At 49.5% G+C, this 17,906-nt stretch overlaps 1 protein-coding gene across 1 annotated transcript in view; it reads left to right on the top strand.

Annotated features, from left to right (window-relative positions):
* LOC125942080 (uncharacterized) overlaps positions 1 to 1,758 on the top strand; it is a 5,029-nt gene extending 3,271 nt beyond the window's left edge. Inside the window, exons 2-3 of the mRNA XM_049660006.1 lie at positions 303 to 388; positions 1,454 to 1,758. Coding sequence (XP_049515963.1) covers positions 303 to 388; positions 1,454 to 1,758 — 391 coding nt within the window. The remainder of the gene's footprint in view (positions 1 to 302; positions 389 to 1,453) is intronic.
* The last annotated feature ends 16,148 nt before the right edge of the window (positions 1,759 to 17,906 follow it).

Here is a 17,906-nt window from a genome sequence, read left to right as displayed (position 1 = left end):
CGTTATATGCCGCGAGTAACGGGGTAAGGGAAACCCAAAGAACATAGAATTGACGACAGAGAAAGCATATTGAAGTTTATTGTTACGTTTAATTTAAATATGGAAATCATAAGGTAAACGGAAATGAGACTGCACGAAAGGGCCGTATAGGTGGGAGCCGAACCTAGATTGTCCGCATTACGCGTGTTACAAAAAAAAAAAAAGGGGGGGGGGGGGGGGGTATTTGTGTGTGCCCTGGAAGCGTAAGCCTGTGCCGCTCAGGCCAAGGCAACGGATGCCTTGGCCATGAGTGGCTCTGGCAGGACGGGAGGATGGCAGCCGCGGCAGCTTAATTTGGTAAAGCCCTCAACGCGTAATGCGGAAGAGTTGGATTCGGCGCCCGCCGGAGGCAAGCTCTCTTTTCTTCCACTTTCATTTCCCTTTATCTAGTTATTTCTACATATAAATTAAGCATAACAAGTAACTTCTCTTATGCAATTTACCTGGCTTCATTGTTGGTTTCTTCGTTTTGTTGTTACTAAATAAAAGAGCAAAACACACTAAGGTTCCAAAAGCAAATAAAAGAGCTATAGGCACCCGCGCACCCTTTACATTGTTTGGTCTGCTGCCAAAAACAAAGCAGTCCTTGTCCCTGTTCAGTTAACACGGTTTATCAAGAATCAAATTGGAGAACGGTCTACTGCTAATATTAGTCAATTTTCGCGGAAATATATATATATATATATATATATATATATATATATATATATATATATATATATATATATATATATATGTTTTGCTTTTTTCTTTCTCATTTTTTATAGCGGAAAAGTGGTGGGGTGCGAAGTTGCAGGGAAGCCCGCGAGCTCCAAATAACCTCGTTCGGACGATGTGACTGGACGGAGCTGGAAAAAAAATTTATACGATGAGTCTGCCACTTGTACAATAAACAATACACTTACTCTTTAATCGATTTTGCTAGCTATCAATCAAGGCATTCAAAGGGGTGATAATTTATAGAAAGAAAATGCTTCCCCAGGATATAACCTCGACATACTGGAATTCATTTTGGAGATAACACTGTTCGAGTGCACAGGGGAGCCACTTCTCATAGCAGCTACTACTACAGTACTAGCACTAATGAACGCCTGAACGAGAAGTTCTGCTTGTGACTAAAAGAATTTCAATTTGATGGCAGCAAATTACACCAATGGTCAAGATATCGCTCTGCAGATACGTGACCTTGACTGCGTTTCGTGACAAGGATGTCGACTTCGACGCACTGTAGTAGTAAGCAACATCCTGACACTAAAGGTGAAATTACATCACATGTAAAAAAAAAAAACACATCTCTCGTTGCTTTCATTTAGCGCTAAAGCGACAGTAAAATAAATGAAATGTTCGGGTTCTTTAGAGGCGTTAGTGTTGGCCTAGTGGAAGTCCTACTACACCTCGCCTTTGCCCGCTGCAGCGTCTCCCGGCGTGCACCACTCACTTCTGAGGACCCAGGGCTCATGGTTCCTAAGTGCCAGGAATCCTTTGAAGATGCTCGCGGTGCAGGCGGTGCTCACGTTGCTATTTCCCATGAGATCGGAGATCGACGGCATCGCGCTTCGCACCAGCGAGTTCAACAGCCGCTCCACGTCGTCCATCAAGTTCTTGCTACCGGCGCCTGTTAGTGATACCGGTGCAATTTGGGAACTCACTGCGGGGACCACAAGTAGCAAGAAAAGCAGAGCGGGGTACGCGACGGCCATAATGGCGGCGGTTTGCTGAAGAAAGGAACAGGCCGGAGCAGGCAGCACCAAAAATCATTCGTCGCCGTCGGAAGGAATCCCCCTGCTCCACTGGGACGGGAAAGTGAAACATAAAGAAACGAAAGGAACAGCCGGTATCGGCTACACTGCCGTCGGCTTAAACCAAGAGGAAGGTGCTGAGCCATTTTCCTGATTACGGAATGAGACACGGTGGCGATGAGACAAAGCCTTATGCAGAGGTGCCATCGGCTCGATAGAATTTTTTTGTCCTCTATCGGACGGCGAACTGTCTCAAGAACCGGTCCTCGGTGAGGTTGTGTTTTCGGTCTGCACGCCTTTATATCTTTATCATTATTCGCACGAACATTGCGTAATGCACATGCAGTTATTTGTGCATCATTCGTACTGCCTTATCATTTCCTGAGCGCTGGCACTGCAGTAAGGCTGCTGATGTTATTATTAGTAAAAATAATTTGAAAAAAATTTTCAGCTTTTCAACGCAGCTTGAGTGGCGGTGACTTTCTCGTGCAAAAGAGTTCAATCTGTGTATTTTCTCCTATTGCTTTCTTCCTACCATCTCTCTCTCTCTATCACTGGGTGACTCCAGAAGGCCCCGTTATACACACCGCCGTTTGATCATGTATAGGCGCTTTTAATTCTTTATTTTGTTGTTTAGGGGTTATCTTCGATTGTCACACTACTGCTGTCCGACCCCCGCACATCGCAGCGTTAACTTTAGCAGCGATGGCTGCGGTTATATAGCAAGTTTTTAAACTATTACTTTGAGTATGTATAGGCCAAGTACCCTGCATGGCGGCATGAACTCTTTGTGACAGCGCAGCAGTGCAACAGGAGCAGTGCACGTGTTCACGTAGCAGTTCATACGCTAGCGTGGTTTACAAGAAGAGGTGCCAGCCATTAGTGACGGCAAAGAAAATATTAGCAGGAATGGCCGGTCAATAACCAACAGTTCTTCACACAAGGCATTGGAAGTTCGGCCCCAGTTTCAAGATTCGCTTTGTAGCGATGCCCAAACTGCTGTCCCATTACGCCATCGAGCATGCGCGAGTGCTCGGGCACGTAGTACATATACCCTGTCTCAGAAAAGTACCAGGTCTGATTTTTTATATGACATTTAAGTTGAAGCAAGGGCTGTTATTGAGTCACTTTGTATGTTCTCAGAGTATACATGACATTGGATGAGTTTCCATGTAAGCCTACTAGGCATTAGGCTAGGGAAAACTTCTAGTGAGACATATGTAACATAATACGTGAAGTATATATGATGACGATCGAAACACGGTTTCTCCGTGTTTTTTTAATGATGTGAAAGCTTTTAAAGGGAATGGGTAGGAGGAGGAGTGGGGGGAAGTAGGGAATCGCTGCAAGACGATCCCAGAGTCGACCGCGCGTCAACATCACATAGCGCTGCAAATACGAAAAGTATGAGGCAGTAAGCGCATGAAAATCACCACATAGCTGTAAGGATCATATCAGAAGATCTGAATTCGAACAGTAATAAGTGTCACCAGGGCTGGTACTAGGTAAGGATTCATATAGCGCTAGTTTATTTTATGTTTTTGACCACCCTTGGCCGATCCCGGTGATACTGCGGGTGGAGCGCGTACTGCTGATGAAGCACGAAAAGGAATAGCATCGGAATAGAATCGTTATATTATCCTCCCCCCCTCCCCCCCCCCCTTTTCTCCCAGATCTCCCACAACACAGCGATTTTTGGAAATGGAACCTAAATGGAAAAATTGTAAGTCACACATTGACAGACAAACAGAAAAATTGTTGCTAAATTTCTGAAAGGGCCACAAGGGATACCACATGCGTGTCAAGCATCATTGCGAAGATGAGAGAGAGAGAGTCAAGAAGGAGCGGCAGGGAGGTTATCAAATGCTGCGCCCGGTTGGCTACCCTACACGTGGGGAAGGGGACAGAAAGATAAGGACAGAAGGAGAGAAGTAGAAGAGTCATCGTGTGCGTGCACTCGCAGATGAATGTTCACTCACGTAGATGTTCACTCATAATGAATATTCACTCACTCGAAATTTTGGTGAGTCTGCGTCCAAGTGAGCCTGACTGAGTAGAAATTTGGTAAGGCTGAGTCCGCGTGAGCCTGGCTGAGTATAATTTTTCGTGAGGCTAAGGGCCCATTCACACTTGCGACTAGGCGAGGTCGCGCGACCAAGTTGGTCGCAAAGCGACCAGTCGCAAGTAGTCGCAAATGGTCGCTTTTCTCGAAATGCGACCATTTCGGGCGAGTCGCTCACTGCTCGATTTTTCAGTCGCGCGACCGCAGTCGCAGAACAGCTAAACCAATCAGATGCGAAGGAACAGGACGTCCGTATACGCTGACGCTTATTTTACGCGGCGATGACATTTCAAGCAGACGAGAACGGCATATCGTGATACATTTCGGTTTAGCGACTCGTCGGTCGCATTTGTAAGTGTGAACATCGTTCGTCTTGAGTAGTTTTCTGGTCGCCAGTCGCAATTGGTCGCGCGACCTCGCCTAGTCGCAAGTGTGAATGGGCCCTAAGTCCGAGTGAGCCAAAAGCAAACAATATGTGTTGTGAGTGAGTCTGAGTGAGTTCTGTTTCATTTGCCCACTTTAAAAAAGCTTCATTAAAGTTGCGCCGACGGCAGCAGCATGATGCAGCGCTCAGCGTACAACGCGCTATTCAAGGATAGGAGTATAGACTCTTGGGCTAGTTGGCTTGATTCAGTTATTGGGACAATGTCACTTAGGTGACACGGACAAGGAAGAACAATGGCTGTCCTTGTCGTTATTCCGTGTCCGCGTCCCCTAACCGCTATGGTCCCAATAACTGTACAGGGATAGATGGGCTAGTGTTCTTCGATGTACGGGTGGATCACAGCAAAATCTGTTTGGAAGAACGACGTAAAACTTTAAATGAAGAGAGATGGGCGGATATGGTATTTAAGTACATTTATAACAACATATAATGATGGCTCATAGCAAAGAACCCACACGAAAACTGTCCATTAAGTATTAAGAAAGTGTCACGGAGCAGCGATAAAGCCAACTATAAATAAAGAACAACCGCAATTCTAGGCCCTAAAGAACTCTAAGAACCATGACACGAGCTCCCACAAGCCACTAAAGACCCGCTGATTGCAGGCAGCTATCATAATCACGTTCAACATGTTTATTACGTCTATGTAAAACACAGTTGAAAATAAATTACGCTGGGCAGAAAAGTAAGTTTCTTTTCGTCCATAAGTTAATAAAAGGTATGTTATCAATATTATTTAGTGCATTTCCTGCGTTGCTGTGAAATGCGGAAACGTCTTGCCAAACAAAACTAAAAAAAAAAGAGACAAGAGAAAAAGAATGGTTACAATCACTGGCCAGAAAACCGGTTGAACTACCGGGTAGTGAATAAAAATGCAGACAAATATCACCTGTTTCATCTTGTTATTGTCGCGCTTCCTCTGTGTGTATTGGTTCGCTGGCACATCTAGGTCTATGGTCGTTGCCATCACTGACCCCGTAGACCTCCATAATGCCCATCTTGTGAATAACGTGCTCGGGCAGCGTGTAATTGAAGCAGCATTTATCGTTGAGCACTCAGGTGGTCCGAAGTCGGGCACACAAACATGGCGAGGCATCCTTCATGCAGCGCATGCCTTCTGAGAGCTATTTTACTGTACTGGTGGCGTTGCTTGCCTACCAGAGGAAAATGTTTCAGCAGCCAAAATATATTTCTTCGTAGCAGCGTGCGTGACTTCATTCCTGTGCTTTGCACAAAGTCCTGCTTTTGCAATAGCGGCACTTGGCTCACCTACTGTCACCTGGAAATTTCATCACCCTGTTTACAAGAGCTGGCTCCTGTAACCATTCCTTCCTGAATTTTGGGATGCATTTCAACGGAGATATTTCAGGAGGCAAAGTCCTCTTAAAGCGTGCCTGCGATAATGTCGAAGAGGGAAACTGCTAAGAACAGTCGAAACCACGAGAGCTATCGTTCAGAGGAGGCATGAAAACAGGGAGAAAGAAATGCGAAGCGCAATTTTTGTGGATGAAGACGATAATTCCCTCAAAGTTCCAAAGAGGCATGAATAAGCTGCACACCTGTGACACGTGAAGCATGAATTATTGTCAAAATCATTTACGCTTTTGTGCCGCCAAAAAATAATCCAACATCACATAAAAACCGCTAAATGACCCACCACCCGCGGGAGGACAAACTTTCCCGCTCGGTAGCTCAAGAAACCGCTAAATTTGCAACACTGATAGGGAGAGGAGGAGATGATGTGTACCGATGTCCTTCCGCCTGGTGTTTGGCTTTAAAAAAATGGGGGGAAAACGGCAGTGGGCGCCTGAAAATTCGGCCTATACCGGTTCTGTCTCTGGATGAACACAGTGCTTGGAGTACAGATGCTCTGGGTTCCTCAGATCCGCCCTCTTACTGCCATGGGATGAGCATCTGCGGTGGGCGTAGGAGACGTTCTGCGGCACCGGTAAAATAGACACAAGCGCGCTCCATTTCACGGAGACCTGAACACCTGGAAATCACCCACGTGTCGGGAAATTTTCTGCATGGGAACGGCAATCATCCTTTTGACCACAGCGGTGGCCAACGGTGGTAGCTAGAGCATCCACCTCGTATGCGGGAGGTGTTGGTTTCGAGTCCCAGTGCCACCGGAAACTCACCGGTTTTTCTAATGAGTAGAGATGTCCCCCGGCCGGCCTGGTGCTCGGCTACTTGTGGTGGTTCGCACCTCTAAAGGGGGCCCTATAGATATTGCAGGCATGATCTCTGTTTGCCCCTTCTCCAACCACAGACGGCCTTGGTGCAGAGCATCCGCCGTGCTTGTGGGAGGCAGACTAGAGCATGAAACGTGCTGCTGGTATCTTAAGGCCATCGGCTCCTGGGTCTAAGGTATGACTCTTGCTTCGGGTGCGAGAGGTACCGGGTTCACATCCCGGACGAGCCAATTTATTTTCCTGTTATGCCGCTGTCAGTCTGCCCCGATTTGACTGAAGATCAATATTTTTTTTTTTGCTTCAACCTTTTTACAGTCAGCCTAAATGTTGTTACGGCCGTGAGAAGGGTTTGCGTTAAGATGCCGGGTAAGGGGCATACGATGCGCGACACCCGTTCTTTTCTTGTTTCCTCTCTGCCATTGCTTCGTCAGCCTCGATGTCATGTGACAATAAGCAGTTCTAGCGGAATGTTTATGATCCGCGCTCTGCTCTCGTGCACTCGCTCTGTTTATTACTGTTCAAGTTCCTTGAGCTCTACGTCATACAATTTAGAACGGGCTGGCTTTCAATCGCAGAAAGGCTGAATCGCGTTGCTCAGGCATGTATCTGGGAAAAACCAATCTTTCGCCATAACAACAAATCCTGACCACTTCCCGTCCTCCTTCTATCACCTTGTAGAATGTTATCGTTGTGTAGTTTACCGAAAGAGGCATTTTGAGGTTTTGAATATTTCTGATAATTTACATTTTCTAAACAGTGTTGCTGTTTTGTTTCACAGTCAGTTTCCTGGCAGGATTGAACCTGTGGCTGATTAAGTCCTTCAGTGGTATGATTCATGAGTACCGGGCGCACCAGTAGCATAGATGTAGTGGCTACTTTTTCCGCCCAGTAGGGATGATGCGAGCGCGCAAAATTTCTGTAGGCATTTTCGTGATTTGCTTTATTTGTTGTTTAGTTGCATGAATAATTGCTTGCACATTACTGAATTACTAATTTAAGAGCAACATTTCCCGCGACCTGGTCTCTTAGTGCGTCAGACGCGAACTCCCTCGGGGAGCACCGGGAAGGGCCCTTATGTCTCGTTAGAAGGCAACCATGGCGACCAATCACAATCCTGCTTGACCAGAACCAACTCAAAACTACCAAGAAAGCAAACATACATTAGAGGTTCACGAGGCAGCCGTGAAGCATTCGCCCAACGGTTTGGGGAAAACATGAGACGGCAGTCGGGTGAACGGCGCAACCGTTTGATGCGGGTGCGCCCACTCCCGCCCAGATTCCCCGAACTCGCCTCTCCACTCGCGCGAGGAAAGACGTCTCGAGCAAAATAGAAAAAAAAGAAAGAAACACAGACAACTACGCGACACACCATACGCCGAAGCGCTGGCCGAAAGCCAGCTAACCACGCGAAAAGCGTTGCGCTGCCACGCGCCTCCCCGAAGGTGATGTTAAGTCGACGTCAGGTGTACGTGAATCTTTTTATAAATGACCTGGTCGCTTATGCATAGAATGGATGCTCCGTTGAGCCGAGGTGGAAAAGTACTTGAATAGGAGCCCCTTGTTTAAAAAGTGGCTGCACCGTGCAGTCCATTCACGTTTGCGCCTCCGCTCATCCGGTAAAACGCCCAGTGTGCTTGCGCTTGCGTTTACCTGAATACCGGATACGCTAAAGCTCTCTATTGTGGTAGTAATTCTCCGGCGTGAAATGAGGGCCGCAAACGCGTAGATGCTGGCGCCGATCGGATACCGACAGCCCGATGCGCTGCAACCACGCCGCTCACATGTTGCCTTGCGGAGGGACGCGATGTCGCAGCTTGACATGTCGCCTATCGCTAGAGTTGCAGCCCACAATGTAACAAGGGTGATCCACGGTTCTCGTGAAAAGAGAGCTCGAGACCAACACTGACCGCGCAGCTCGCGTCAACACGGAGAACGTTGTAACACGAGCAGACGACACTTGCTGTGTGCCGGAAGTGCTTGAGTGAAGTGATAAATTGTCATTGGGTATTATCTTTCTGGTACTTTTTTCTTTAAAGAAACCAATTAACCAACATCACAGCTATTACGAACAACATTTGTTGCCCCTAAAGTTGGAAATATTATCGATGTCTTCTTTCTGGGGTTTTACGTGCCAAAACCAGATCTGATTATGAGGCACGCCGTAGTGGAGGACTCCCGATTAATTTTGACCACCTGGGGTTCGATGACGTGATGAAAACTGAAGACGACGAAGAGGAGAGAACGCGTGAAAAAAAAGGCTCGCGCTAGCGCCATCTTTGAGCAGTCGGTTCAATAAACCGCTACCGGCGGACGCGCAGTCGCTTCGTTCCTTACATTTATGGTGCCGTGAAACCCGGGAGACGACTGGCGTCCTGCACCGACGATGGATCGACTGCGACGCAGCAGAGGCGTACTTCGAGCCGCTGCTACAAGGCTCATCTCGTCCGCTACCGAAGCGCTACAAGCCGAGCATCCTTCGCCATCCGACCTGCAAGTTATTCTGGATGACCTGCAGGACAAGGACTCGGCACTAGCAGCGCTCAACGAGATGATTGCCGACCTCATGGACGATGGTGACGAGTATGAGGCGGAAGCCACCGTCGCTCTGGAGTACCACGACAAGATCCGCAACACCATGAGCCGGGTCCGCTTCATTCTGAATTCTGCTGCAAGAGCCGGAGACAGCGCCACACAGAGCGTTCTGAGCGACACCGCCACCCAAGGCGTCTCCACTCAAGCAAGTTCCCGAGCACCGTTACACCGAGTTGCCCTACCGAAACTACAGGTACCCGTTTTCTCCGGTGAACTTCGCGAGTGGCAGGGCTTCTGGGAACATTTCGAGGCCACGATCCATAACAACCGCGAGCTGTCCGACATCGAGAAATTTTCGTACTTAAGATCATACTTAACCGGAACAGCGAAGCGTGCAATCGAAGGTGTGCGTCTGGCGGAAGCGAACTACGCTGTAGCAGTGAAATTGCTCCAAGAGAGGTTCGGCCGTCATACCGCCCTCGTTGACGACCACATCGACTGTTTACTTGCCATTGCGCCCATTGATCGCTCTTCTCAAGTATCGCAGCTGCGGGAACTCTACGAAGAGGTGCACTTTCGTACAAGCTGCCTCGACAGCCTCGGCGTTCCAGCGTCAGAATACGCGGTCATCCTTCATCGCGTTCTTATGCGATCGCTTCCCGAAGATATCGCTATTCTCTACCGTCAACGCATGAAGGAGACTGAGCCCGATGACGGGGCTACTCCGAGGTCGCGGCAAGAGGAGGTGAGAAAGGTCATGAAGTTCCTGCAGGTGCAAGTCGAGAGCAGAGAAGAGAGCCACGCCTCCCGTTCAAGGTGCCTACCGAAAACTACCTCCGCGGGACAAGGGCGGTGCCGACCTTGTCTACCACCGCCGGTACCGTCAGCATTAGCCTTGGCCGCAGGATCAGCATCGAACGAGCATCCCTGCTGTGTACTGTGTGATGACCGTGACCACACCATAAAGGACTGCCACGCCACTTTGTCAGCCCACGAGATCAGACGCCGGCTTGCTGGAAAGAACTGTTGTTTTAAATGTGGCAGAGAGGGCCATGTAGCACGAATGTGCCGCAACGCCGCGTGGATCAAGTGCAAGTTATGCTCGAAACGTCACCTTTCCGTACTTTGCGCCATATGGAACCAAGATCGCAACTACCCGTCTCCGGAGAGCAGGGATCCACTTGTCCACCATGATCCAACGAAAAGTGTCAAGCCGCCAGTGACAAGTGCTCCAGCTAGTAGTGATATGTCTGCACCTGTCTTGATGCAAACGGCCACAGTTTGGGCGTCCGGAAAACACAATTCCGTGTTAGTTCGACTACTGCTTGACACCGGCAGCCAGAGAACCTTTATTCGACGCGACCTGTCCAAAAGGCTCGACCTGCCTTCCCTCGGGACAGAAGACCTCTCTCTCTGGACGTTTGGCACTTCTAAGTGTTCCCGCCCTTACAGCTGTCGAAGTGTCAAGCTCGAACTTCATAGTCGGTTCGACTCACGTAGCGTCACCGTAGATGCGTTGGAGGTACCGGAAGTCTGCACCGTGAAGACTCCAGCCATCGGACCAGATCTCCTCGCACAGTTGCGTGAACGCAAGATGTTTGTCGCAGATGATAATCGACTGGGCGATCGGCCGATACCGACAATCAGTGTCCTTATAGGATCAGATTGCTATTGGCGCATAGTGACCGGAAGAATAGAACGTCTACGCAGCGATCTATGCGCGGTTGAGACGGTCTTCGGTTGGCTAGTGCAAGGCGTCTACCCAGTAAGGCCCGCCAATGCCTTGCCTAATTGGAACTGCAGCGCATCTGCCCTATTCCTTGCGTGTGAGCGGAATGGGCAAGCCGAACCTGACATTGCTGACCCGACGGAGATGTGGCGACTCGATGCAATAGGGATAACCGACCCTCAGGATACCGCTGGAGTTTGTGACCAAACGGCAATGACTCAGTTCACACAGTACGTGCACAAGGAAGCTGGACGTTACGTGGTTCCTCTGATGATAAGGCACCAGGGAAGACTGACTAGCACCAATCGAAGTGTCGCCGAAAACCGGCTCAGACGCCAGCTTCAGCGCTTCGACGGACAACAGGAGCTACTCCAGGAGTATGACCGCACCATCAGTGAGTACTTCAAAGAAGGTCACGCCGAACGTGTCGACACCTCTCGAGAACCCGAAGCGACGGTTTACTACCTTCCGCACCATGCAGTCATCCGTCGGGAAGCTATCACTACGAAGATACGCGTAGTGTTTGACGCCTCTTCCCATGAACGGGGCGAGTCATCGCTCAACGATATCTTGGACAAAGGGGTGAAACTTGGTGCCGAGCTCTTGCAACTGCTTGTACAGTTCAGGATGAACCCAATTATCCTGACAGCGGACATCCGGAAGGCTTTCCTTCAAATTTCAATCCGACCTGAAGACCGCGACGCTCTCCGCTTTCTATGGGTTGACCGACTGCCCGGCGACGAGGGGAAAATACCTTCCATCGTCGAATGGCGAATGACTCGTGTGCCCTTCGGAGCGTCGTCTAGCCCTTTCCTTCTATCTGCTACTTTGCAGCATCACTTCGAAATGTGGAAAAGGGCTCAGCCAATAATAGCTACACGCCTAAAGACATCATTCTACGTGGACGACCTCGTCATAGGAGCTTCCACTGAAGAAGAGGCCCTCGAAATCTACCGTGCTGCATTAGCCATCTTAGCAGATGCAAGTATGGAGTTGAGAAAGTGGTGCTCCAACTCCAGCGTTCTTTGCCATCAATTCCTGAAGGACAACACTTCTCTCGACACCATTGGAGAAGCCAAAGCAACAACAAAGCTGCTTGGCTTAGTATGGGACCGCGAAGCTGACGATATCGTGCTTACCACCAAAGCCGTTTCCGAGTATGTCGCTGCGCACTCAGCCACGAAACGCACCATTCTGCAGTCATTCGCAAGAATCTATGATCCTTTAGGTCTTATGGCTCCGTTCATCATTCGAGCGAAATTATTGTTCCAGCAGCTGTGGCGTAGGAACTCACCGTGGGATGAGCCATTACCGGAAGACGTCGAGAAACAGTGGGAAGGCTGGACATCCGAACTACCAACGCTCTCCTCGCTGCGAATTCCACGCTGCGTCATCTGTCACAATCCGCGACAGATTTCACCGTTTGAACTTCACCTGTTCTGCGATGCAAGCCCACTGGCATACGGCGTAGCCGTCTACATGCGCTACGAGATCAGAGGAGGAACAGTTAAGGTTCAGCTGCTCATGAGCAAGTGCAGGGTCGCACCGCTGAAGACTACCTCGCTGCCACGCCTAGAGCTGCTTGCGTGCCTGTTGGCTGCCAGGCTTTGGAACTACCTCCGAGGAATTCCAGAGACATCCAGCTGTCAGGGCGTGTTTTGGAGCGACTCATCGATAGCCCTACACTGGATTGCTGCTGACGCGAGACGTTGGGAGACTTTCGTGAGAAACCGTGTTCTCGAAATCCAACGCTTGACTTCGGGGTATTCTTGGAGGCACTGTGCAGGCACCGACAACCCAGCAGATTTGCTCACGCGTGGAGTAGCAGCCCAGTTATTGACGCGCAAGTTTTGCTGGTGGACCGGTCCTACGTGGTTGTCACAGCCCCATTTGCAATGGCCTGCGAATATTTGTTCTGCTCCTTCACCGGAGGCCCTTTCTAGCGAGACCAGTGAAGAGATATCCGCTTGCCCCACCGCAGTAGTGGTACTCTCGTCGCCCCCACACGAGCCATTGCTTGAGGTTGCAAGCTTTGGACGCCTCTCCCGATTACTGCGAGTAACGGCTTGGATCATGCGGTTTCGTCGGAACGCTTCGCAGAACATGCCATCTTGTACCGGACCACTTACGGCGTCAGAGTTGCACCAGGCGGAGATGTATTGGTTGAGGCATGTCCAACACTCCGCATTCGCAATCGAAGTCAAGGCCTTGGAGGAAGAACAACGAGTTCCCAACACCTCCAGTGTGCTGACGCTACAGCCGTTTCTCGACCGTGACAGACTACTTCGTGTAGGAGGCCGACTGCAGCAGCTTAACGACCGAGAGGAATTGAAGCATCCGATCTTGCTTCCTTCAGATCACCGGTTCACCGACCTCTTGGTTGATGCAACACACGTAAGGCTCCTACATGGAGGAGTTCAGCTCACCCTCCTGGACCTTCGGGAACGCTTTTGGATCCTCAAGGGGCGTCGCACAGTGAAGCGCGTTCTGAAAGCGTGCTTAGCATGCCGCCGACGGCGCCTACTTCCCGAAGCTGCCCCTGTAGCACCCTTGCCAAGGGAAAGAATTAGTGAAGCAACACCGTTTGAAGTGGTGGGAATTGACTTCTGCGGGCCACTCTATTGTCGTGCTGAATTACCATCCACTGTAAAAGTGTACATCGTTGTTTTTTCTTGTGCTGTGACGAGGGCAGTACACCTGGAGCTCACCACAGATATGACAGCGCAAGCATTTTTGCTAGCCTTCAGACGCTTTGCAGCACGACGTGGAATTCCTGCTATCGTGCACTCTGACAACGCGAAAACATTCCGCTGCAGCGCCAAGCATTTGTGCTCCCCTGTCAAAGACAACGTTCAAGACTATGCCAGCTCTCACCGAATCCAATGGCGCTTTATTGCTGAATGTGCGCCGTGGTGGGGAGGCTTCTGGGAGCGTGTAATCCGCACAATTAAGGATGCACTGAAGCGTTGCCTGGGACGGAGCAGCTTGAGCTACAACGAGCTACTCACCGTGCTTGCTGAAGTTGAGGCGGCAGTTAACTGCCGTCCGCTCACCTACTTGGAGGATGACGTCACATCCGCAGAAGTTTTGACGCCCTCACACTTCTTAGTCGGCAAGCGTCTCGTCACTTTGCCAACAGAACAAGAAAACCCCGCTCTTATTGCTGACGCGCCTGACCTTCGACGACGAGCTCGGCATCGGGAACAGCTGCTTCGCAGGCTTTGGAAGCAGTGGAAGAAGGAATACCTTCTTTTCCTGCGCTCTGCTCACCACAGCAAGCCTGTGCCGTCATCGAACTTAAGGCCCGACGATCTTGTCGTCGTCGAGGACATAAACACTCCGCCTATGGCATGGAAGATGGGCCGCGTCGTTAAGGCGTTTCAAGGAAGAGACGGTATTGCGCGGTCCTTCCTGATACTACTATCGAACGGCCAGCAAGTGCGACGTCCCATACAGCGGCTTTACCTCCTGGAGGCGCACACGTGCAGCGCGGCCGCGGGAGTGTGATGAAAACTGAAGACGACGAAGAGGAGAGAACGCGTGAAAAAAAAGGCTCGCGCTAGCGCCATCTTTGAGCAGTCGGTTCAATAAACCGCTACCGGCGGACGCGCAGTCGCTTCGTTCCTTACAGACGCTACCTGGGTACCCAACTGGATAGCTCGCCCAACTGACGTCAATTGGGCAAACTACGCCAATTCTGAGTGGATGGCTGAGAACTCAGGGGAGCGGCGCCGCTGTGATCGGTAGGGGTGCACATTTTTAAAACCTTATAATAAATTGCACTCTTTACGCGGGGCCCTAAAATGCATCACTTAATGATCAGAACGACTTGCCCTAATAACTCAGTACGCTTGTACAAAATTGTCAAAATCGCTTCAGAGTCCCTTTAATTCTGACGTAAAGACCCTCCATCCACGCGCCACCGCTGGCTAAAATGCGTATGGAGGGGCTGTATTGTGACGTATGCCGCCCAACCTCGTGAATGCCTACCTATACCGTTAAACAGAGGCTGTTTATCGGAATAGCGTTACAAAAGTAACGCGAAAACACGAGAGACGGTGGAAAGGGTACCGGAGAGGTGAGTAGAGAAGCGCGATAAAGCAGCGGGACAGCAACAGGTGATTGATCGGAGGAAGGCCTAATGCACTCTAACATATCAGATTGTAAGCTTACTTCCGAATTGGGAGAACGAAAATAGTTTCACGACGTAGCATGAGGCTGCACGTCATCTAAAAGGTATAAACGTATTTAGAATATCATCCATCATCAGCCTATATTTATGTCTACTGCAGGACGGAGGCCTCTCCCTGCGATCTCCAATTATCCCTGTCTTGCGCTAGCTGATTCCAATTTCCACCTGCAAATTTTCTGATTTCATCATCCCACCTAGTTTTCTGCCGTCCTCGACCGTGCTTCCCTTACCTTGGCACCTATTCTGTAACTCTAATGGTCCACTGGTTATCTTCCCCTACGCATTACATGGCCTGCCCAGCTCCATTTCTTTGTCCTAATGTCAACTAGAATATCCGCTATCCCCGTTTGCTTTCTGCTCCACACCATTGCTAACGTTAGGCCTAACACTTTTCGTTCCATCGTTCTTTGTGCGGTCCTTAACTTGTTAACAACTAGAGCTTGTTTGTTAACCTCCAAATTTCTGCCCCATATGTTAGCACCGGTAGAATGTAATGGTTATACACTTTTCGTTTCGACGACAGTGGTAAGCTCCCAGTCAGGATTTGGCAATACCTGCCGTATGCACTCCAACCCAATTTTATTCTTCTGTAAATTTCCTTTCTCATGATCGCAGTCCCTTGTGAGTAATTGACCTAGATAAACGTACTCATTTACAGACTCTAGAGGCTGACTGGCGATTCTGAATTCTTGTTCCCTTGCCAGGTTATTGAACATTATCTTTGTCTTCTGCATATTAATCTTCAAACCCACTTTCTAAGTTAAGGTCCTCAATCATTTGTTCTAATTCGTGCCAGTGTTGCTGAATAGGACAATGTCATTTGCAGACGGAAGGTTGCAGAGATTTATTTAGAAATATTTAGAGTATTTAGAAAACACCACATGCAAAAAAAAAGCTCCCAGGCCTTCTCTGCTCAGAAACAAATGTTATCTGTGTGCCACAGATTCTGAGCCCTGTTTATTCAGGAGCCTTATAGACCAGGGACGCGATTTCGTAGCAATGCTTTTTTCAGTGCTATTCCTATTCGCGCATTTCGCGCTTCGCCAGCGGTAAGAGCGACGCTGCACCCACATTATCAATGGAATCAGCCGGCCATGAACAGTGGATGATAATTGTGACATATAATCGAGCAGAAGTCATCGCTACAATATCGCGGCCTGGTATATTTTTCTCTAGAGGGGGTTAGAGGTCGTTTAGAGCAAACGCACCTATATAATCTCAACCACCGTCGCCATTTGTCAAAGCGGCCCGTCATGACAAGAGAACACTGGCGGCAAGCATGCGATAAAAACAGACTGAGCGTTATCGTGATCGTTGTTTCCGCCACATCGCGCAGTCCCCGACGAAAGGAGGCTGTCACCTACAAGTGCTGCAAATTCTGGCGTGCGATCTCGTAACCGTTCGCGAACTACACCATGCACTCGCTTGCCCTCGCGTGATTGCTCAGAATCGTGCATTCGTCAGCGGCCGTCAAGTGGGGCGGCACAGCAAGATTTCTATACGTCCCGCTTCTGTCAATCATTTTCAAATCGAACCCGTCGGTGCCTAGGAGCGGAACAGACGGCGAGGTGATTCGCTTTGGCTTCGGTCGCTGCTGCTGGGATGCTGGCTTATTCGCGAATATGACTGCGTGAATTGGAATTTGCCTGTGCTTCGTCTGATTCGCGTTGCCCTGCAGGGCCGCGATATTGTTGCGGTGTTTTTTCTCTATGCTATTCCTTTTCACACTTTTCCCGTTTCGTCAGTGGTGAGAGCGACGCTCCAGTCGCGTTATCAATGGGATCTGCCGGCAGTGAATGGTGGATAATAAACGTTGCATAGGATCGAGCGGGAGGCATCGCAACAAAATCGTAGCCCAGGTGTCGATGACGGCTCGAGGTGCGAGATGCGTTCGATGAGATTGTGAAAGATTAATTGCATTGTCACTACCCGCTTTCCAAGCGGACCGTCCGCTGGCTGCGCGGTCAATGAAGGCGACTCGGGCGCCAGCGTGTGAGTGACAATTCCACAGAGAAAGGTCCTTCGCGCACCGCGGTTCTTCGCCACCGGCTGCTTCCAGGGGTCTATTGGTAGCCAAGAATTCATCGGAATGGTCCAGTCCTCTATCAGCGACAGGATTCACAAAGTTGCTAGCTCAATTACCTCCGTTGGCCTTCAAAAGAGCTGCGTCAGCTTTCCTATGACCCCGACTGTCAAAGCCAGCGCCAAAGCGACGTTTACATGGTGTGGTCGAATTCCCGGTGCCCTCGTCAGCGTCGACGGCACGCTGTTGTATTTGGGGACCATGGTTCGAAATCTGGCGACACACAAATGGTCGCTAACCTACGCTGTCGGCGCTTCTAAAAAGGGGTAGCTGGCTTACGCTACTGAGGCGTCACCCGAAGGATAAGCGGTAAGATGGGCGGACTCACGCCGCCGTCCGTTACTTCATGCTGAGTGTGGCTTGTTTATGAGGATAGAGCCCTCTGTGGTGTCCTTTGGTGTCCTTGCGCTATTAATCAAATTTTAAAGCATGTTTTACCAACAGGTCTAATCTTACACCCTTCTTGATGCGAACTTGATGCATGGAGGATGTAGTAACAGCAATGGGTTTATTTACATCTTTACACGGATTTAAGGAATATGCATGTTTACAGGACTAAGAGATACTCGTGTTTACAGAATGTGGGACACTCTTAGTAGAAGAAATATGGGGCTGTCACTTCGGAGCACACATCTACATGATTATCGAACACACATAGTCGGAATATCCTGTAACACACAAGATGTTCGTATATAAACCGTCTATTTTCTCTAAATCCCTACACCAGGAAAACCGATCATGTCAGGTACGCTCAATCAGCTTCTCCGAAGCCGCAGTTGATTTCGCTTGCCAGGTGAAAGAGCGCAAACGAACGCGCGCCTTCACTCTTGAGCATTAAGTGGAAAGGGGCACAGCGGGAACACAAGGGTCATTGTCTCATTAATAAGAGG

Source organism: Dermacentor silvarum, chromosome 1 (assembly GCF_013339745.2).
Source record: "Dermacentor silvarum isolate Dsil-2018 chromosome 1, BIME_Dsil_1.4, whole genome shotgun sequence".
NCBI classification, from domain to species: Eukaryota; Metazoa; Arthropoda; class Arachnida; order Ixodida; family Ixodidae; genus Dermacentor; species Dermacentor silvarum.
This window is presented reverse-complemented; position numbering and strand designations above follow the sequence as displayed.